The sequence below is a fragment of the Pelobates fuscus genome, chromosome 1, assembly GCF_036172605.1.
Source record: "Pelobates fuscus isolate aPelFus1 chromosome 1, aPelFus1.pri, whole genome shotgun sequence".
In the NCBI taxonomy this organism is placed as follows: domain Eukaryota; kingdom Metazoa; phylum Chordata; class Amphibia; order Anura; family Pelobatidae; genus Pelobates; species Pelobates fuscus.
Window position 1 is genome coordinate 476151191 of NC_086317.1, and position 24289 is coordinate 476175479.

Genomic DNA, 24289 nt, shown 5'->3' on the forward strand with positions numbered 1-24289 from the left:
AAAGAACGCTAAAGCAAACGCAAGCGAGATTAAAAGTACTTCATGGCGAGAGTAACAGGGGCCCGGGAGCACCCCTACCAGCTGCCTCAGAATCCCTATCGACACCGGCCTCCTGGGATCAGGCGTCCTCCGACAGCTTGGCGGATATAGAAACTCCTTTTCATAGGCGTGCGCAGCCTATTGCATTAGGGTGTGCACCCTAAAGCACACACACACGCCGCGTGTATATGTATGTGTGTGTGTGTATATATATATATGTATGTATGTGTGTGGGGTTTGAGGGTGTGGTGTGTGTAAGGGTGCTGTGTGTGAGGGTGCTGTTTGTGTGCTGTGTGTGTGAGGGTGTTTGTGTGTTTGTTAGGGTCCTGTGGGTGTGAGGGTGCTGTGTGTGTGTGCTGTGTGTGTGTGTGTGGTGTGTGTGTGAAGGTGCTATGTGTGTGCTGTATGTGTGTGTGTGTGTGCGCTGTATGTGTGTGGGTGCTGTATGTGCTGTATGTGTGTGGGTGCTGTATGTGTGTAGGTGCTGTGTGTGTGTGGGTGCTGTATGTATGTATCCCTGCAGGGGGATATGATAGAAACATTTAAATACATAAAGAGAATCAACACAGTAAAGGAGGAGACTAAATTTAAAAGAAGAAAAACTACCACAACAAGAGGACATAGTCTTAAATTAGAGGGGCAAAGGTTTAAAAATAATATCAGGAAGTATTACTTTACTGAGAGGGTGGTGGATACATGGAATAGCCTTCCAGCTGAAGTGGTAGAGGTTAACACAGTAAAGGAGTTTAAGCATGTGTGGGATAGGCATAAGGCTATCCTAACTATAAGATAAGGCCAGGGACTAATGAAAGTATTTAGAAAATTGGGCAGACTAGATGGGCCGAATGGTTCTTATCTGCCGTCACATTCTATGTTTCTATGTTTCTATGTTACATACAATAAAAACCAAAGAAAAAGAGTTACCTGCGCACTACCCCAAATCGCTATGTATATTTAAACAAATGGAGGTTTTTTTTGTTTTACTCCAATGGCAAGAATTGCGAAGATTTTCCAGTTATGACATTATTATTCCTTACTTCAAATACCTTTTAATAACCAGACTTTTTACGAGTGCATTGCATCCCTCAGAGACCCCTCTGCACATTATAAGATACAGTTAGCCATCCTTATGGGCAGAAGGGAATATCTCTATGTTAAAATGTGTAGCCTTAGAAAATGAAGCTACATAATGGGTCACATGGGGAATTTAACATAAAAGAACTTGTTGAGGCCTGTAACATCCATCCTTGGGGATTTTCTATATCTGAGGGAAAAAGTAACCATCAGTTTACCGTTCTACACAGCTCGTTTAGATGCTAACCTTTTATATATGTTTTGGTATAAGCTACGCACAGCTTATTTTAGATACAACCTTTAGTATATGGCTTATGTCTCATCCCCCCCAGCCCTTCCATGTGTCTCATTCCCTCCTCCCCAGCCCTTCCATGTGTCTCATTCCCTCCTCCCCAGCCCTTCCATGTGTCTTATTCCCTCCTCCCCAGCCCCTCCATGTGTCTCATTCCCCCCCTGCCCCTCTATGTGTCTCATTCCACCCCGCCCCTCTGTGTGTCTCATTCCCTCCCTCCAGCCCCTCCATGTGTTTCATTCCCCCCTGCCCCTCTATGTGTCTCATTCAGGGCCGGCGCCACCTGTAAGGCGACCTAGGCAGCCGCCTAGGGCGCCCCTTAGCAGGGGGCGCCGGATCCCATCCCTGCACCCGGAGTTCCCGCTGCGGCTCCTCATGATGCGCCGCCTGAGCGCTTTAGCAAGCCTCAGGTGGCGCAGCACTGCTGTGTGGAGGGCGGTCGGGTTTGTGACCGGCAGGAGGGAGACACAGAGCGCGCCCTCCTGCCGGTCGCTCAATGTAGCGTGGCCGGGCGGCGCGGAACGCGGGACAGGAACCTTTGTTTCCTGTACCCGGCCGCCGGCGGACTGACAGGAAGTGCTCACTCAGTGAGCACTTCCTTTCAGTCCGCCGGCGGCCGGGTACAGGAAACAGAGGTCCCTGTCCCGCGTTCCGCGCCGCCCGGCCACGCTACATAGGTAGGAAGGAGGAGGAAGAGGAGGGGGTGAACCATTAGGGGAGGGGGAGGTGAACCATTAGGGGAGGGGGGTGAACCATTAGGGGAGGGGGGGTGAACCATTAGGGGAGGGGGGGTGAACCATTAGGGGAGGGGGGGTGAACCATTAGGGGAGGGGGGTGAACCATTAGGGGAGGGGGTGAACCATTAGGGGAGGGGGGGTGAACCATTAGGGGAGGGGGAGGTGGGGGTGTAAAGTCCATGAGGGGAGGGGGTGCACAGTTTATTAGGGGAAGGGGGGTGTAAAGTCCATGAGGGGAGGGGAGGGGAAGGGGGGTGTAAAGTCCATGAGGGGAGGGGAGGGGAGGGGAAGGGGGGGTGTAAAGTCCACAAGGGAAGGGGGGGTGTAAAGTCCATGAGGGGAGGGGAAGGGGGGGGTGTAAAGTCCATGAGGGGAGGGGAAGGGGGGGTGTAAAGTCCATGATGGGAGGGGAAGGGAGGGGGGGTGTAAAGTCCACGAGGGGAGGGGAAGGGAGGGGGGGTGTAAAGTCCATGAGGGGAGGGGAGGGGAAGGGGGTGTAAAGTCCATGAGGGGAGGGGAGGGGAAGGGGGGTGTAAAGTCCATGAGGGGAGGGGAGGGTGGTTTCAAGGACCCTTAGGGGAGGGGGGTAAGGACCCTTAGGGGAGGGGGGGTAAGGACCCTTAGGGGAGGGTGTTGTAAAGTCCATTAGGGGAGGGGAGGTGAACCATTAGGGGAGGGGGGTGAACCATTAGGGGAGGGGGGGTGAACCATTAGGGGAGGGGGGGTGAACCATTAGGGGAGGGGGGTGAACCATTAGGGGAGGGGGAGGTGAACCATTAGGGGAGGGGGGTGAACCATTAGGGGAGGGGGGGTGAACCATTAGGGGAGGGGGGTGAACCATTAGGGGAGGGGGTGAACCATTAGGGGAGGGGGGGTGAACCATTAGGGGAGGGGGAGGTGGGGGTGTAAAGTCCATGAGGGGAGGGGGTGCACAGTTTATTAGGGGAAGGGGGGTGTAAAGTCCATGAGGGGAGGGGAGGGGAGGGGAAGGGGGGTGTAAAGTCCATGAGGGGAGGGGAGGGGAAGGGGGGGTGTAAAGTCCACAAGGGAAGGGGGGGTGTAAAGTCCATGAGGGGAGGGGAAGGGGGGGTGTAAAGTCCATGAGGGGAGGGGAAGGGGGGGTGTAAAGTCCATGATGGGAGGGGAAGGGAGGGGGGGTGTAAAGTCCATGAGGGGAGGGGAAGGGAGGGGGGGTGTAAAGTCCATGAGGGGAGGGGAAGGGAGGGGGGGTGTAAAGTCCATGAGGGGAGGGGAAGGGGGGGTGTAAAGTCCATGAGGGGAGGGGAGGGGAAGGGGGGGTGTAAAGTCCACAAGGGAAGGGGAGGGGAAGGGGGGGGTGTAAAGTCCATGAGGGGAGGGGAAGGGGGGGGTGTAAAGTCCATGAGGGGAGGGGAGGGGGGGGGGTGTAAAGTCCATGAGGGGAGGGGAAGGGGGGGTGTAAAGTCCATGATGGGAGGGGAAGGGAGGGGGGGTGTAAAGTCCACGAGGGGAGGGGAAGGGAGGGGGGGTGTAAAGTCCATGAGGGGAGGGGAGGGGAAGGGGGTGTAAAGTCCATGAGGGGAGGGGAGGGGAAGGGGGGTGTAAAGTCCATGAGGGGAGGGGAGGGTGGTTTTAAGGTCTACTAAGGGGTTTGGGAGAGGGAGGACCACTCAAGGGTTTGGGAGAGGGAGGACCACTAAGGGGAGGGATGGAGGACCACTAAGGGGGAGAGGGGGGAGTGAGAAGACCACCAAGGGGGGGCTACAGGGGGCCAAGGGAGAGCACTAAGGCACAGAAGGGGAGAACACAGAGGGACAGGAGGGACACACACTGCATTCAATTACATACACAGAAACACACCTTGCACCCCTTACACACACACACTCACACACATAAACATACAATGCATTCCTTACACGCAAACACACACTGCATCCCCTATAAACACACTACATCCCTTACACAAATTGGTATCCCTATACACTACATTCTATAAGAACACACACACATTGCATCCTCTACAATAACACATAAAACATCCCCTACACACTCCACTTCCTGTGAGAGAACTCATGGGTGGGCCATGTAGGTATTTATGGGTGAGCATTGTAGGCATACTCACGGTCAAGCCCCGGGGGCCCAGACATTGAGCTGTGTAAGGGGCCCTAAAAAATGGAGCTGCTTCCTGTTTGTTAATTGTTGTGAGCACTGTTAAATACAGTCTCCAGAGAGCCTCATCTACACCAGACCTGTGGAGCCAGACTGAGCCCATCATCAGCCTCTTGTCCTCATCTGGTGGTAAGTAGGCAATCCAATATATTATTAGTGGCACTAATCTCACACTAAATGGATACTATAGTCACCAGAAGCACTACAGCATAATGTAGTGGTTCTGGTGTCTATAGCCTGTGCCTGTAGACTTTTTAATGTAAACACACTGTCTTCAGATAAAAGACACTTTGTGAAGACTGGCGTTGCAGAGCATATGGGCGAGGCATTGTGATGTCACATGGTGGGCAGGACATATGGGGGGGCGGCAAATTCTTTTTTGCCTAGGGCGGCAAAAATCCTTGCACCGGCCCTGCTCCTCCCCAGCCCCTCCATGTGTCTCATTCCCACCCAGCCACTTCATCTGTCTAATTCCCCCCAGACCCTCTATGTGTCTCATTCCCTCCCCCGTCCCCTCCATGTGTTTAATTTCCCCCCAGCTCCTCAACGTGTCACATTGCCTCTCCCCTAAGCCCTCCTTTTGTCTCATTCCCTCCCCCCCCAGCACCTCCATGTATCTCTCTCAGTAAGCACTTCCTTTCAGACCAGTTAGAGCACTTCCTGTCAGTAACTACCACGGTCACAGAGGTAGCAGCTGTGATGTCTGCGACTGTGGGCTGGCATCACTTTAGGGCCGGTGCACAGCTGCAACGGCCCGGGGTGCGAAGTAGCCAGGTGACTGGTAGGAAGGGATCGCTGTGCTGCTCTCCTCCTGATGGTCACTGTATGTAGCGTGGGCCCCAGCGCTGTATTTGCCATGAGGCAAACAAGGTATATGCCTTGGACGGCACTTTCCAGGGAGCGGCAAAAAACGCCCCCATCCCCAAATGCCCAGGCAAATGTCCTGTAAGCCTCCGGGCAGGCAGCTAGATGAAATCCAGGCGGGCCGCGAGGGAGCGCTGATTTGTGAGCTCTACCTGTTCAGCTCGTCACAATCCGGCTTCTGGCTTCACTCTGTGGCGCGCGAGGGAGCTGAGCAGGGAGCTTTAACAAATCAGTGCTCCCTCACCGCCCACCTGGAACTCAGCTAGCTCTACGCCTGCACCCCTCCCTGCCCAAACAGCCCGACCAGCAGCCCCACTGGACCCCAGGTAAAATATCCACCCAGCTCTCCCAAAGGTGGATTTAAATAAAAAAATAATCTGTGAGTGTTGGGGGGAAATGTGTGTGTGTGTGTGTGTATGTCACTGTGTGTGTCTGTCTGTCAGTGAGTCTGTGTACCTATCAGTATGTGTCTGTCAGTGGATGTTTGAGTGAATGAGTCTGTGTCTGTCTGTCAGTGAGTCTGTGTGTGTATATCTGTTAGTGTGTATCTGTCAGTGAATGTGTGTATGTCTGTCAGTGCATGTGTGTGTGTGTCTGCGTGATTATGTGTGTCTGTGAGTGAGTGTGTATGTCTGTCAGTATGTGTCTCTGAGGGAGTCTGTGTGTCTGAGTGATTGTGTGTGTGTGTGTGTGTGTGTGTGTGTGTGTGTGTGTGAATATGTGTGTCTGTCAGTGGGTGGATGTGTGTCTGTCAGTGAGTGAGTGTGTCTGCATCATTGTGTGTGTATGTCAGTGAGTGTGTGTCAGTGATTGTGTGTGTGTCTGTCTGTCAGATTGTGTCAAAGCAGTGAGTGTGTGTGTGTATGTCAGTGTGTCTGAGAGTGTGTGTCTGTCAGTCAAAGTGTGTGTTAGTCTTTAATAGGAAGAGGTGTAGCCTTGACAGGAAGGGGTGTGGCAAATTTAAATTAGAAGGTGCCCAAGTTCCGTCATGCCTAAGGCAGCAGAGATCCAAAATACACCACTGGTTGCCCCTGTGACCGTGGTAGTTACACCACTGCTGTTAGGTACAAAGTCATGGCCCCTTTCACACTTTGAGTAATATCCTGGGGAGTTTTGTCTTTATTCAGTGTTTTTATGAGCAGAATTTTATTTTAATCTCAGCTATTGGCTAAATTAACTCACTGCATTACCCAGCGAATAATACATCTGCCACCAAAATGTTATAGCATTCTGACATTTCTTCTACAAGCAGACTAGGCTAAAACTACACTGAAAGTATTAACACAAAGAGTCAAACTAGCCTCCATGCTGAAAATTAGGACAATAAAGGCTTCTGGGTGGATCAGGCTCGATCTATCATTCGACCCCGCAATAAAGAGGGTACAAGTACAATGGAGACCCCTTGGACAATGAAGAGGCAGAATTTGTTTTTAATCATAATACGTATAATAACAAAGCAAAATAGCACAATTTATTCAATTCAAATCACTCCACAAAAGAAAACGGAAGATTTCCTTGAAGGAATTCTTTGCAAATAATTGGGAATATGAACGTTTCCTTGGTAGAAGCAGCATGGCACAGGTTTTAGTTAATCATATGCCTTGCAGTGCGCTCAGAATCACTCCACGTAGATTACCAATACCTATTGGTCATCAGCATAGCAACGAGTTCTGTTTGTCCTTGAGTGTGTTTGTCAAGGTCAAATCGAGCATGTTAAGATAAGGCAAGTAAATGGGAAAAAATTATAGTGATAAGATAATCGCTTGTTTCTTTTTCCTATCCAAATATCTTTATCTCCTCTCTTATATTATTCCATTAGACTAACAGATAGACTTGATCATTATTTTATTTGTTTACAACCTCTCCCCATTAAGATAGAGCGTTATATATATTTTCCATTTATACATTGTCTAGCACCCTTAGAATTTCTGCTAATATTTCTGAGTACAGGAGTTACACATTGCTCTTTGTAGCTAAGCAAGTCTCCTTTACGCGAACAAATAATAATGGACAATAACAGAATAGGATATATATATATAATCACTGTTTCTGATGTGAGTGTAGTTTTGAAATATCTTTAGAAGAACATTTTTTGTTAATACAAAATGTAGATCCAGGTGATAATATAATCATCTTTAGTTTAGAAATCCAGATTATTATAATTGATAGGACTAAACAGAATTAAAATGTTTGAGTGGGGTGTATGGCCAGTGGTGGGGTGGTTCTGAGAAATTTTAGATGACATACTAATGACAATTTATTTAATTACAATTAACAAGAACAATGTAGATAATTAGCACCGAATGATTTCTAAACACATTGATTGTAGTTTAAAGACACATTACTGGGAGTATTATTGCTGTGGAGTTGTGTTATACACTCAGACACGTTACTGGGAGTATTATTGCTGTGGAGCTCTGTTATACACTCAGACACATTACTGGGAGTATTATTGCTGTGGGGCTCTGTTATACATTCAGACACATTACTGGGAGTATTATTGCTGAGGAGTTCTGTTATACACTCAGACACATTACTGGGAGTATTATTGCTGTGGAGCTCTGTTATACACTCAGACACATTACTGGGAGTATTATTGCTGTGGAGCTCTGTTATACACTCAGACACATTACTAGGAGTATTATTGCTGTGGAGTTCTGTTATACACCCAGACACATCACTGGGAGTATTATTGCTGTGGAGCTCTGTTATACAGTCAGACACATTACTGGGAGTATTATTGCTGTGGAGTTCTGTTATACACTGAGACACATTACTGGGAGTATTATTGCTGTGGAGCTCTGTTATACACTCAGACACATTACTGGGAGTATTATTGCTGTGGAGCTCTGTTATACACTCAGACACATTACTGGGAGTATTATTGCTGAGGAGTTCTGTTATACACCCAGACACATTACTGGGAGTATTATTGCTGTGGAGTTCTGTTATACACCCAGACACATTACTGGGAGTATTATTGCTGTGGCGCTCTGTTATACAGTCAGACACATTACTGGGAGTATTATTGCTGTGGAGTTCTGTTATACACTGAGACACATTACTGGGAGTATTATTGCTGTGGAGCTCTGTAATACACTCAGACACATTACTGGGAGTATTATTGCTGTGGAGCTCTGTTATACACTCAGACACATTACTGGGAGTATTATTGCTGTGGAGCTCTGTTATACACTCAGACACATTACTGGGAGTATTATTGCTGAGGAGTTCTGTTATACACCCAGACACATTACTGGGAGTATTATTGCTGTGGAGCTCTGTTATACACTCAGACACATTACTGGGAGTATTATTGCTGTGGAGCTCTGTTATACACTCAGACACATTACTGTGAGTATTATTTCTGTGGAGCTCTGTTATACACTAAGACACATTACTGGGAGTATTATTGCTGTGAGCTCTGTTATACACTCAGCCACATTACTGGGAGTATTATTGCTGTGGAGCTCTGTTATACACTCAGACACATTACTGGGAGAATTATTGCTGTGGAGCTCTGTTATACATTCAGACACATTACTGGGAGTATTATTGCTGAGGAGTTCTGTTATACACTCAGACACATTACTGGGAGTATTATTGCTGTGGAGCTCTGTTATACACTCAGACACATTACTGGGAGTATTATTGCTGTGGAGCTCTGTTATACACTCAGACACATTACTGGGAGTATTATTGCTGTGGAGTTCTGTTATACACCCAGACACATCACTGGGAGTATTATTGCTGTGGAGCTCTGTTATACAGTCAGACACATTACTGGGAGTATTATTGCTGTGGAGCTCTGTTATACACTCAGACACATTACTAGGAGTATTATTGCTGTGGAGTTCTGTTATACACCCAGACACATCACTGGGAGTATTATTGCTGTGGAGCTCTGTTATACAGTCAGACACATTACTGGGAGTATTATTGCTGTGGAGTTCTGTTATACACTGAGACACATTACTGGGAGTATTATTGCTGTGGAGCTCTGTTATACACTCAGACACATTACTGGGAGTATTATTGCTGTGGAGCTCTGTTATACACTCAGACACATTACTGGGAGTATTATTGCTGAGGAGTTCTGTTATACACCCAGACACATTACTGGGAGTATTATTGCTGTGGAGTTCTGTTATACACCCAGACACATTACTGGGAGTATTATTGCTGTGGCGCTCTGTTATACAGTCAGACACATTACTGGGAGTATTATTGCTGTGGAGTTCTGTTATACACTGAGACACATTACTGGGAGTATTATTGCTGTGGAGCTCTGTAATACACTCAGACACATTACTGGGAGTATTATTGCTGTGGAGCTCTGTTATACACTCAGACACATTACTGGGAGTATTATTGCTGTGGAGCTCTGTTATACACTCAGACACATTACTGGGAGTATTATTGCTGAGGAGTTCTGTTATACACCCAGACACATTACTGGGAGTATTATTGCTGTGGAGCTCTGTTATACACTCAGACACATTACTGGGAGTATTATTGCTGTGGAGCTCTGTTATACACTCAGACACATTACTGTGAGTATTATTTCTGTGGAGCTCTGTTATACACTAAGACACATTACTGGGAGTATTATTGCTGTGAGCTCTGTTATACACTCAGCCACATTACTGGGAGTATTATTGCTGTGGAGCTCTGTTATACACTCAGACACATTACTGGGAGAATTATTGCTGTGGAGCTCTGTTATACATTCAGACACATTACTGGGAGTATTATTGCTGAGGAGTTCTGTTATACACTCAGACACATTACTGGGAGTATTATTGCTGTGGAGCTCTGTTATACACTCAGACACATTACTGGGAGTATTATCGCTGTGGAGCTCTGTTATACACTCAGACACATTACTGGGAGTATTATTGCTGTGGAGTTCTGTTATACACCCAGACACATCACTGGGAGTATTATTGCTGTGGAGCTCTGTTATACAGTCAGACACATTACTGGGAGTATTATTGCTGTGGAGTTCTGTTATACACTGAGACACATTACTGGGAGTATTATTGCTGTGGAGCTCTGTTATACACTCAGACACATTACTGGGAGTATTATTGCTGTGGAGCTCTGTTATACACTCAGACACATTACTGGGAGTATTATTGCTGAGGAGTTCTGTTATACACTCAGCCACATTACTGGGAGTATTATTGCTGTGGAGCTCTGTTATACACTCAGACACATTACTGGGAGAATTATTGCTGTGGAGCTCTGTTATACATTCAGACACATTACTGGGAGTATTATTGCTGAGGAGTTCTGTTATACACTCAGACACATTACTGGGAGTATTATTGCTGTGGAGCTCTGTTATACACTCAGACACATTACTGGGAGTATTATTGCTGTGGAGCTCTGTTATACACTCAGACACATTACTGGGAGTATTATTGCTGTGGAGTTCTGTTATACACCCAGACACATCACTGGGAGTATTATTGCTGTGGAGCTCTGTTATACAGTCAGACACATTACTGGGAGTATTATTGCTGTGGAGTTCTGTTATACACTGAGACACATTACTGGGAGTATTATTGCTGTGGAGCTCTGTTATACACTCAGACACATTACTGGGAGTATTATTGCTGTGGAGCTCTGTTATACACTCAGACACATTACTGGGAGTATTATTGCTGAGGAGTTCTGTTATACACCCAGACACATTACTGGGAGTATTATTGCTGTGGAGTTCTGTTATACACCCAGACACATTACTGGGAGTATTATTGCTGTGGCGCTCTGTTATACAGTCAGACACATTACTGGGAGTATTATTGCTGTGGAGTTCTGTTATACACTGAGACACATTACTGGGAGTATTATTGCTGTGGAGCTCTGTAATACACTCAGACACATTACTGGGAGTATTATTGCTGTGGAGCTCTGTTATACACTCAGACACATTACTGGGAGTATTATTGCTGTGGAGCTCTGTTATACACTCAGACACATTACTTGGAGTATTATTGCTGAGGAGTTCTGTTATACACCCAGACACATTACTGGGAGTATTATTGCTGTGGAGTTCTGTTATACACTGAGACACATTACTGGGAGTATTATTGCTGTGGAGCTCTGTTATACACTCAGACACATTACTGGGAGTATTATTGCTGTGGAGCTCTGTTATACACTCAGACACATTACTGTGAGTATTATTTCTGTGGAGCTCTGTTATACACTAAGACACATTACTGGGAGTATTATTGCTGTGAGCTCTGTTATACACTCAGCCACATTACTGGGAGTATTATTGCTGTGGAGCTCTGTTATACACTCAGACACATTACTGTGAGTATTATTGTTGTGGAGCTCTGTTATACACTCAGACACATTACTGTGAGTATTATTGCTGTGGAGCTCTGTTATACACTCAGACATTACTGGGAGTATTATTGCTGTGGAGCTCTGTTATACACTCAGACACATTACTGGGAGAATTATTGCTCTGGAGCTCTGTTATACACTCAGACACATTACTGGGTGTATTATTGCTGTGGAGTTCTGTTATACACCCAGACACATTACTGGGAGTATTATTGCTGTGGAGTTCTGTTATACACTGAGACACATTACTGGGAGTATTATTGCTGTGGAGCTCTGTTATACACTCAGACACATTACTGGGAGTATTATTGCTGTGGAGCTCTGTTATACACTCAGACACATTACTGGGAGAATTATTGCTGTGGAGCTCTGTTATACACCCAGACACATTACTGGGTGTATTATTGCTGTGGAGCTCTGGTATACACCCAGACACATTACTGGGAGTATTATTGCTGTGGAGCTCTGTTATACACCCAGACACATTACTGGGAGCATTATTGCTGTGGAGCTCTGTTATACACTCAGACACATTACTTGGAGTATCATTGCTGTGGAGCTCTGTTATACACTCAGTAACATTACTGGGAGCATTATTGCTGTGGAGCTCTGTTATACACTCAGACACATTACTTGGAGTATTATTGCTGTGGAGCTCTCTTATACACTCAGTAACATTACTGGGAGCATTATTGCTGTGGAGCTCTGTTATACACTCAGTAACATTACTGGGAGTATTATTGCTGAGGAGTTCTGGTATACACTCAGACACATTACTGGGAGTATTATTGCTGTGGAGCTCTGTTATACACTCAGACACATTACTGGGAGCATTATTGCTGTGGAGCTCTGTTGAACACTAAGACACATTACTGGGAGCATTATTGCTGTGGAGCTCTGTTATACACTCAGACACATTACTGGGAGTATTATTGCTGTGGAGCTCTGTTTTACACTCAGACACATTACTGGGAGTATTATTGTTGTGGAGCTCTGTTATACACTCAGTAACATTACTGGGAGTATTATTGCTGTGGAGCTCTGTTATACACTCAGACATGACTGGGAGTATTATTGCTGTGGAGCTCTGTTATACACCCAGACACATTACTGGGTGTATTATTGCTGTGGAGCTCTGGTATACACCCAGACACATTACTGGGAGTATTATTGCTGTGGAGCTCTGTTATACACCCAGACACATTACTGGGAGCATTATTGCTGTGGAGCTCTGTTATACACTCAGACACATTACTGTGAGTATTATTGCTGTGGAGCTCTGTTATACATTCAGACACATTACTTGGAGTATTATTGCTGTGGAGCTCTGTTATACACCCAGACACATTACTGGGAGCATTATTGCTGTGGAGCTCTGTTATACACTCATAGCATTACTGGGACTATTATTGCTGTGGAGCTCTGTTATACACTCAGACACATTACTGGGAGTATTATTGCTGTGGAGCTCTGTTATACACTCAGTAACATTACTGGGTGTATTATTGCTGTGGAGCTCAGACACATTACTGGGTGTATTATTGCTGTGGAGCTCTGTTATACACTCAGACACATTACTGGGAGTATTATTGCTGTGGAGCTCTGTTATACACTCAGACACATTACTGGGAGTATTATTACTGTGGAGCTCTGTTATACACTCAGACACATTACTGGGAGTATTATTGCTGTGGAGCTCTGTTATACACTCAGATACATTACTGGGAGTATTATTGCTGTGGAGCTCTGTTATACACTCAGTAACATTACTGGGAGCATTATTGCTGTGGAGCTCTGTTATACACTCAGACACATTACTGGGGGTGTTATTGCTGTGGAGCTCTGTTATACACTCAGACACATTACTGGGAGTATTATTGGTGTGGAGCTCTGTTATACACTCAGACACATTACTGGGAGCATTATTGCTGTGGAGCTCTGTTATACACTCAGACACATTACTGGAAGTGTTATTGCCGTGGAGCTCTGTTATACACTCAGACACATTACTGGGAGTATCATTGCTGTGGGGCTCTGTTATACACTCAGACACATTACTGGGAGCATTATTGCTGTGGAGCTCTGTTATACACTCATAGCATTACTGGGACTATTATTGCTGTGGAGCTCTGTTATACACTCAGACACATTACTGGGAGTATTATTGCTGTGGAGCTCTGTTATACACTCAGTAACATTACTGGGCGTATTATTGCTGTGGAGCTCAGACACATTACTGGGTGTATTATTGCTGTGGAGCTCTGTTTTACACTCAGACACATTACTGGGAGTATTATTGTTGTGGAGCTCTGTTATACACTCAGTAACATTACTGGGAGTATTATTGCTGTGGAGCTCTGTTATACACTCAGACATGACTGGGAGTATTATTGCTGTGGAGCTCTGTTATACACTCAGACACATTACTGTGAGTATTATTGCTGTGGAGCTCTGTTATACATTCAGACACATTACTTGGAGTATTATTTCTGTGGAGCTCTGTTATACACTCAGACACATTACTGGGTGTATTATTGTTGTGGAGCTCTGTTATACACCCAGACACATTACTGGGAGCATTATTGCTGTGGAGCTCTGTTATAGACTCAGTAACATTACTGGGTGTATTATTGCTGTGGAGCTCTGTTATACACTCAGACACATTACTGGGAGTATTATTGCTGTGGAGCTCTGTTATACACTCAGACACATTACTGGGAGTATTATTACTGTGGAGCTCTGTTATACACTCAGACACATTACTGGGAGTATTATTGCTGTGGAGCTCTGTTATACACTCAGATACATTACTGGGAGTATTATTGCTGTGGAGCTCTGTTATACACTCAGTAACATTACTGGGAGCATTATTGCTGTTGAGCTCTGTTATACACTCAGTAACATTACTGGGACTATTATTACTGTGGAGCTCTGTTATACACTCAGACACATTACTGGGAGTATTATTGCTGTGGAGCTCTGTTATACACTCAGTAACATTACTGTGAGTATTATTGCTGTGGAGCTCTGTTATACACTCAGACACATTACTGGGGGTGTTATTGCTGTGGAGCTCTGTTATACACTCAGACACATTACTGGGAGTATTATTGGTGTGGAGCTCTGTTATACACTCAGACACATTACTGGGAGCATTATTGCTGTGGAGCTCTGTTATACACTCAGACACATTACTGGAAGTGTTATTGCCGTGGAGCTCTGTTATACACTCAGACACGTTACTGGGAGTATTATTGCTGTGGAGCTCTGTTATACATTCAGACACATTACTGGGAGTATTATTGCTGTGGAGCTCCGTTATCCACTCAGACACATTACTGGGAGTATTATTGCTGTGGAGCTCTGTTATGCACTCAGACACATTACTGGGAGTATTATTGCTGTGGAGCTCTGTTATGCACTCAGACACATTACTGGGAGTATTATTGCTGTGGAGCTCTGTTATACACTCAGACACATTACTGGAAGTGTTATTGCCGTGGAGCTATTTTACACACTCAGACACACCAACAATATGGAGCTCCTAGAAAAGATGGACATTAGGATAGAAAAAAGGGAATGTCCCTCCTAAACAGGGAGTTATGTTTAATCTGTGACAATTGCATCCCTGGTATCAGAAACTAATAGAATAAAAAAATAATTAAGAATCCATTGTATGACTATTGTGGGCCCCCATGTCTGCCTCCAATGGGTAATTTGAAAGGGGGTCTATCCGGAATTAGTGACACTGGTGATTTGGTAGCTGAGCAGGAACCCTAGTGTGGAGCTATGGTCACATCACTGTCAGTATCCTGTTAAAGCTGTGATGTCAAAGTCCTTTACAACCAGGAGGGCAAAGGGGGCCAGGATGCTGACGCTCTAAGCTGTCTGATGCATGGCATTACCAGGAAGAGACCAATTACTGAGACAAAGGAATTGAAATTCACTTTGAATTATCCTGTCGATATTTCCCTTACTGGACATTTTTTAAGACATGTCAAAGTAATGTTTATATCTGTTTAAAATGAAGCAGTTATTGTCCTGTGAGTGCTCTTTTCAACATTGGTGCATTTTCAATTTTATTAGTTTTTTGCTTGTATACCTGCGCACTATGCTACCACAATGTATTACAGGAACTATGGTTTTGTGGGGTGAAAATTAAGGACTTGGCTTTAGGCACGTCTTGCTAGAACCCTAGTTCTTGTTGTTTTGGGAAACGTTACTTTTAATAAGCTCTGTCCTTAAACCGTAAATTCCAAGTAAATTTTAAATTCATGGCCAAAATGAGTCGAATTCTATAAGTCAGCTATGCTTCCAGAACCGCTGCTTTGGCCTTAAATTTGGAATGCACCTTGATTTCACTTTTTCAAAAACTCATATTATCATATTGAGACTAATCAGCTTCCTGGAAAGGAGATCCATACGGAATAACAGCAGTATCTTCTCTGGGGTGTAATTTATTCAATTAAGTGAATGCCTTCTCGTTTACCCTCCCTGGGGTACCTTCTAAATTCAGTTTGTATTTTACACCTTGGTCAGTGACGCACTCTGTGTTCTTCGAATACTCTGTCCGTGCTATATATTTTTGCCATCTCTGCCGGAAGATCACTCCGTGCGTGTAACGGCATTATGAAACTATTTCCTGATGTTGTGGTAGAAGGAAGATAGAGTGTAAGGTTTATTAATAGGTTACATTTGAATGGCTAAAATTTCCAGATAAAATAGTTTTGAAAAAATTTTTTGGGTTTTGCTCAATTTGACATGAATAAAAGGTAGCCCCTGGCTTCTTCAATTTCTTTGCATCTTCTTTGCGTCCCTGTAAAAACAGGGCATTATCTTGCCGCTCTTCAATTTTGTACATTCCCGGTGTTCTAACATTGTTATAGTGTCTCCAGTCAAGATACCTTATCAAACAAGCAGTTACTCTGTTAAACAAGCAGATTTCCCATTAACGGCTGATCTGCTAAAAAAATATATAGATTTTAATTTACTAGGACGCTGTGACGTACTTCCTTCCGGCATCACTTTTGACTGTGGCAACACTTGAGTCAATCTTGACACTAGTTGACCTCGAGTCATTGGTGAAGCCAAGCGTCCTTCTGGCGTTGAATGTGACACGAACTGCTTCAGTCTACGTTCTACTTACACGTCTAAAGAACTGCATCATAAATTGATGTTGAACAAACACTGCAGGTTACACATGTTTTGGTGCCATTTTGGACACAGACCAATTACAGAACTTCTGGGTCTTTATAAGGTCTTTATGATTGCACTCTTACACCTGTTGTGGGTTCTGTATACCCAAAACTGCGCACAAACTATTTATTGGATTTTCTTTTCACTGACCATGGCTTTGTTTGACCATTCTCGACCCCTGTATTCCTGACTTTGGCTTGTTTCTGGATTCCTAGTACCTCTGTTATCCTAGACCTTGACTTATTTTACAGTTACTCTTTGACTGCTTGCAGACACTCTGTTTGTCTGTCTTTGGCACAAGTTTCCATCATGTCTCCATTGGGTTTGCATGTTGGGGTAAGGCTAGTCCTGAAAAAAACTCTTGGCAAGCTGTAATCATCATACACCCAGAATATATCCATAACCAGTGTATAAAGTGCCAAACAAGGTGGCTACATCCAAATGTTAATCAGGGCATAATAATAAAGAGACAAGCAGACCGGATGGAAATCCTTACGCCAGCAAAACCTATAGATCAGATCATCGTAGAAACCATAAAATCTCCTTACATCAAGAAATCAATGGAACCGGAGAGAGAGGTGCAGGTTATTTTAATACTTCATTAATGCACCCGATCCTAACAGTGTTATGTAGATAAAAATATAAATTTAAAGCACACTAATAATATGCACATCTTCATAGACATCCTCTGATTTGTATTCAGATTCTGAAAAGGAAAGGAGGGCTCTCAGGACCAATGTATATGCAAAGCTGAGAGAATACTGTCGACACTTCCATGGGCTAGACTTCCAGGTACGTAATCCCTGTTATCAAAAAAATATTCAGGTAAGAAATGTCATTATAAGTAAATGCAGCTGTGTCCTCACCCATGTAATCCATACATCCTTTACAATATAACCGACTATCTGGAAATTAGAATGCTCAAAGCTTGTTAGAACATCAATAGTACCTACACAAAGCACAAAGCTGATAGATGTATTTTGTTTAAAGAGATATTAACACCGAGCCAACACTGAGCCAAGAGATACCAACCTAGGCTGAAGCAGTCCACGTCACATTCAACGACAGAATCGTGCTTGGCATCACCAAGGACGCATGAGGTCAACAAGCCTCAAGACTGACTCAAGTGTTGCCATCTGGAGTAGTAGCAGTTTGACATTTGGAAAACATATAGGTGTCACGATTCGGGGAACCTAACACGCTAACACAGACACACACACACAGAAAAGGTGCAGTACCGGACCATAGAGTGGCCGGACTAAGCACACACAGAATAGTCAGGAGACAAGCCGAGTAAGGGGAACCAGAAGACAGGATAACGAGAAACAAGCCGAGGTCAAAGGGTAGGAGAAAGTCACTAAGTCAGTATAACAAGCCAGAGAGTACGTAACCAGAAAACACAAGTTCAGTATCAATACTAGTCAGCAAAGACCACAACAGGGCAGGGAGGAACAGGAAAGGTAAGTATTTAAACCCTGTGGTTAATTCTGATTGGATAACTTCCAATCAGAATTAACAATCACACGTGGGAGATATCTATGTCTCCCACTGTGATTGTCGTACTGTGTCTTTAACGCCGGGTCAGGTGGCTGACCGCGGCGAGTATAAGAGTGGGCGGTCCCCCAGCGTTCAGCGTCATGCAGGCTGCCGCTGGGGGACGGAGAGGAGGACGCGGGCGGCATCCGAGCCTGGGAGGATGCCGCCCAGCGAGCGTATGCCGGGAAAGGACCCGCGGACGGCTGGAAGGTGAGTGCCGCAAGCGGACTGCAGCCTCCCCTCGCAGCCGCCCGCGGGATCCTGACAATAGGCACCGAAAATGAATGTAAAACAATATGTATTTAATAAACGTGGTTTCCAGAGACTTTTGTCAAGATGTTATATTATAAGGCAAAAATAGAGACAACTACTTAAATTATCAAAGAACGAGTGCATTTCAGAATTATTATTTTTTTATATATATATATATATATAACTTTCCACGTGTCCCGCACTCACTGCTCCCGGTCTTGTTAATGCCTCGGTGCAAACGCCGACCATAAGTATATATAGGATCTTGTTGAGTGCACTATATATATATATTTATGTATAAAGATAGCTTCTTAATTTAATACCTGCTCTAGCGATAAGACCTTCGGGTCTTTGTGGTGAGATATAATTAAAGGGTTGCTCCGAGCACCATGACACCTTTAGTGATTTGAAGTGGTCGTGGTGTCTGCAATCTACTTTTTCATTGTTTCGCATTGAAATGCTGCCCATACAGAAATGAATCCCTCTGTTGTCGGAAGTATAGCTATAAATAAACAACTTACTTGGAATCCAGCACTGGGTGAAGTTCTCCTCTCTGCCTTCCAATCCCCGTGCTGACACTGCGTTCCTCTCCGAGGTCCAATCAAATGCTTCTCATAGAGAGGCATTTCATTGGACTAATCTCCAGGCTCAGAGTGCAAGTGCACGCTCTGAGCCGAGAAAGTAAAAAAAAAAGAGCAAATAAATCAGAATGCAGGGAGGCAGGAGGTGCTGGGACTGCGGTAGGGACATGCAGCAGGGCACACTCGCCTCCCCTTCCCGACGCACCCACATCGCTACCATCAATGGTAGAAGCCGATTACAACGGCATGCAGTGCGCTCTGACAACAGATGTCATTTTATCTCAGATTCCTTCTTTCTGCCGGCATTATTAGCTGGTTTGTGCTCCCATCGCCTAGTTACAGGCGCTCTCTGAGTGTATGATGTGTATTTTAATAGGTGCTGGATGGATATGAGGGAGTTCTTCCGGAACATTATTATAGCTCCAGTGTTCGAAAATCCCGTATGCGGCTCCTTGAGAAATGCCTGCGATCACCAACTGGTTCCTGCTTTCTGGTAAGTTTGCTAATAAGGAGGCAGATTTTAAAGCATTATGGGGATAGTACATTAAAAATAAATGCAGATAAATTAAAACAAATCCAATCCTGTACCAATTACAAAATATACATAAAAAATATAGTGTAACAAAAAGAAAACAACAACAACAAAAAACAGGCACGTTCTTGTGTTATCAAGTGCAACATGTTATATGTAGTCTTTCGAGGTTAGACAAATCTCTTCATATAATAACAGCCTGGGTAGTTCATTGGTCGTGAACCAGTTATCTAGGTAACTCTATTTATTTTTGTTCTAACGTTCTAAACATTTGTTTGTTTGTTTGTTTGTTTTGTTATGGTCTTTTAGGTCATTATCGACAACTTGATAAAAATTCTGGGCAAGGTGTTATAGGGACACTCCAGGCTTTTTTTTTTTTTTCAATCTTTGTTTATTAGATTATTTTTCAAAACATTAGGTGATACAGAAAGAAAGGAAAGAGTAGTGTTCAAATAACGCTACAAGGTTCATAACGCTTCAAGATACATAGATCCGAGTGGGTACTTTTTTCAGGTTGCTCCCCCCGTAAAACATCCCCTTAAACATCGTGGATTAGGTGGCTGGGTGTGTTCATGCATTGGTGGTTGAACTCAATTTTGCATGACCCCTGGTTTTCTGACCTGTTGCGGATCCCTGCGTCTCAATTAGAGGGTGAAGGTGTAGGTGTTACAATCTCATATTTTAGCCTCTGTGCCCTCTTCTAACCTTCCCTGCCTTTTCCCTGTGTCTGTTTGTTGTGTGCGCCAGGCGTCCCGGTGTAGTGCGGGTCATGTGGGTCGCTCGTCTTCGTCTGCGGAGACTCGTCTGTTTTCACCACCTATTGTCTGTCATATATCATATGCCCTTAGGAATCTCATGTATCTGTCTACTAACCCCTTCGGGTTTGGTGGGTTTGCCTACAGTTCACGAACCCTAAGGGGGAGTCCCTAGTCGGGTTCTCTCTATTAGAGTATCGGCTGAGGATTAAGTGGTCGAAGAGGCGGGTGCGCCTTATTAGGTAGGGTTGTTAGGTTAGCTCAGCTGTACAAGCATGGGGATGAGATAGAGGGGAGAGGGAGAAGGTATGGTGAAATTAGTGATAGTAAGAAGGGGGGGGGGGGGGGCCTGAGAAACAGGCTGGATTGGATTGCCCGGCCCAGGTCTCACGGGTCATCCCCATCCACCACGCCGCACGTGCGTTCAGGTCCCTCACTCCATCCCTTACCCGGCGGGTTGGTTTCCGGGGTCATTCCTGTTGACACTCCAGGCTTCTAAAACACTTTAGCTTGCTAAAATACTTTATGTGTGAAGAGTGTGTTTTCTTTTTTTCATTTTACAAAAATTTTTAGATTTCAATAGAAGTTAACCCTGTTACACGCCCTCTCCCCACCCCCAACCCCTGGCTGTCAATCAGACAACCGGTCCTGTTACTTCCTGGTTTGGTTAATACAGTGGAACTAAACTCAGGCGGCAGCAATCGCCCAGAGCATCTGCCTTGCAAAGACTTCCCATTGAGCTGCATAGACCAAATGTAAAAATACATAATTAAATGCAATTATGTTTTTATTGGGGGTATATCTACTAAACATTGATTTGCATTATTAATATGTTTTTGGTATTTTGGTAAAGAGTAGACTTCGCACTTTTCCCTTCAGCAATTTGATTTTATAACTATTTTGCCTATTTTGGTATCAGAACTGTCAAGGGCTCATTTGTACGGGAATCATCTTTTTCTTTTTTCTTATTTAAAGGATCACTATAGTGTCAGGAAAACAAAGCGGTTTTCCTGACACTATAGTGCCATGAGGGTGCCCCCACCCTCAGGGTCCCCCTCCCGTGGCGCTGAAGGGGTTAAAACCCCTTCAGCAACTTACCTTAATCCAGCGCCGGATTGGTGATCTCTCCTCCGCCGCCGACGTCAGCTCCCCCTGTCCAACGTCTGCTATGTTTGCATCTGAAAGGTTAAAACATGAGGGACCTGGCACCAGACCACTTCATTGAGCTGAAGTGGTCTGGGTGACTATAGTGTCCCTTTAACATTTGCTCATTATGAATGAAGAGACTGCAACCAACTGGGTAATATAAAACAAATGCCTTCTCAAAATGAAAGGACCAAACAATAAGAATTATTAAGCAAGAAAAGTACGTTCCTTTTTATACATTGATGAAAAGGGAAGAATGTAAAAGTTGCTTATTTGTAATAGAAAACCTCTAATCCGAGATGGAAATGGCGTGGAAAACGTTTGTGCTTTTTTAATACAATGGAAGCAATACATTTGTGAACACAAAACAAACAAGTAATATAATCCAAATAAGGAAACGGCGCAGTGAGGGATGTTTCACTAGAATAAGTAGACGTGAATAGGAACAATAAACTCCATAGAACGTACCGTATGTGTGTTCCAGAATTACAGGGAAACTGTAGGCACCATAACCACTTCACCTTATTAAAGTGGTTATAGTGTCTGGAGTTTAAAAAAGTTTCCTAATGTATAGTACTGACTTTCTCCTTACTATCACAAAATGCAATTAGGATAAGTCCATCGTATTTACATTTTGTTAAGTTATTTTCATGCCAAAAGATATGCAAAATCATTTTTGTGTTTGATAATAAATGCCGGTAATGAAGAATGAAATAAAGAATTGCTTTTTGTCCTCCAAGGCCTTTATAGGGGAAGAATATGGTGAACCCTGCCTACCGGCTCAGATCGATTGCGATGAGTTTGAGAACGTCCTGAATGCAGCTGCAGAAAATGAGCTTTGCACAATGAGTCTGGAACGTTGGTATCTGCGGGATGAAAACGCCATTCCACCAGTTTATAGCCTGCTTGATAAAGAGGAAGACCTTCCACATGTTCGGATGAAGGTAAAACTGAAATGGTTATTCACTAAGTGAGAATTCAAAGTGAATTTTACATTTAAGGCAAAAAATAGCCAGACTGAAAGCATCGCTGACTGAAAGACATGTTTCAGTTCGGTTATTTTGGGTTTAAATTTTAAATTTACTTTAAATTCTCACTAGTGAATATCCCTGCGTATCATGTTGCTAATGTTTTTTTTATAAGGTGAATCACGAATTTAAATTCCAGAGTGAAACCCTGCTCAGATATTTGTGTACAGTTTATGAATCATAGAAACATAGAATGTGACGGCAGATAAGAACCATTCGGCCCATCTAGCCCAATTTTCTAAATACTTTCATTAGTCTCTGGCTCCTCCTTTACTGTGTGGATTCCCTTTATGTATTTAAATGTTTCTATCATATCCCCCCTGTCTCATCTTTCCTCCAAGCTATACATGTTAAGATCCTTTAACCTTTCCTGGTAAGTTTTATCCTGCAATCCATGAACCAGTTTAGTAAACCCTTCTCTGAACTCTTTCTAAAGTATCAATATACTTCTGGAGATACAATATTCCGAGTGAGGTCTCACCGGTGTTCTGTACAAAATCCCTGAGGTACCCCACTGGTGACAAGCCCAAGCTTTGAATATACTCCATTGACTACAACCCTCTGTTGCCTGTCATTCAGCCACTGCCTTACCCATTCAACAATATTGGAATCCAAACTTAAAGATTGCAGTCCTCCACACAGAGCACCAATGCATGGGTGGCACCAGCCAGTCTCACATCCTACCACACACAGAGCACTACTGCATGGGTGGCACCAGCCAGTCTCACATCCCACTGCACACAGAGCACTACTGCATTGCATGGTTGGCCCCCGCCAGTCTCACATCCCACCACACAATTCTCCTGCTCGTTAGAGTCCCCTAACTACTTCACTCAGAACCTCTACAAGGAAAACTCCAATCTAGACCATTGCCTGCCAAACAAACAGCTTTTAAACTGCAACTTTTAAACTGATTTCTAATTAAATAAAGTACCCACTGTTTGAGTGTAACATAGGTTGAAAGTCTAGATTGGAAAACAGTAACAAGTTTCACTCAGTATCACAAAACTAATCGATACAATTACAATATTATAACACAGGGTTCACTGAGTGCAGCAGTCTGTGCCTTGTCATAAAATAACCGTAACAGTCACGATTTTCAAATGAGTGAGAAAATTGAGAAATGCACTGGAAGAACTATCCAGATACACAGAAATGTCTGTCCAACATATTCCAGCATCCGAAGCTGGGGTGAGGTAGGCACAAGTCAAGTACAGGGATGCTCTTTGGAGGCTTTGATGGTCAAAGAATCCAAAGAATGTCACAATATATAAAATAATCAACCATGGAACAATCTAATCTCACCAGTCCATACGTGATACAAGGGTGTAGCGGATCACGTATGGTATTTAGAGTGATACCAAAAACTCTCAGGTATTGTCCGCTGTGACTAAAACCTCAGGGGAGGCAGGCGGACTGCGCACTTTGAAGATTCCTTGCTTAAATGTATACTGTTGTTACTATAACATGTTAATCTCATTGTATTCATTATAGTACCAGGAGTCCCCTAACGCTGTCCTTCCAGTGTTAAACCATTTTTGAACAGTTTAACACTAAATGAAGGCTCCCGGCCACTCACAGGCCGGCCCCTACTGGAGGTGTGGCTAAGGCAGATATTATACACTTCCTTCTAGACATAATTATTTATACCAACAATCGGATCTGTGATACTCTCAGCCAATCCCAGCCACCCACTGCTGCTTGGGCTAACGCTTCCTCATTAACCCAAGCAGCTCAGAGGGAATG

At 44.3% G+C, this 24289-nt stretch overlaps 1 protein-coding gene across 1 annotated transcript in view; it reads left to right on the forward strand.

The window, feature by feature from the left end:
• The window catches only part of LOC134585688 (NACHT and WD repeat domain-containing protein 2-like), a 43553-nt gene that overhangs the window by 9269 nt on the left and 9995 nt on the right, over nt 1–24289 (forward strand). The window contains exons 2-4 of the mRNA XM_063441147.1: nt 17417–17505; nt 19459–19575; nt 22256–22459. Of these exons, the coding sequence (XP_063297217.1) occupies nt 17417–17505; nt 19459–19575; nt 22256–22459 (410 nt within the window). The remainder of the gene's footprint in view (nt 1–17416; nt 17506–19458; nt 19576–22255; nt 22460–24289) is intronic.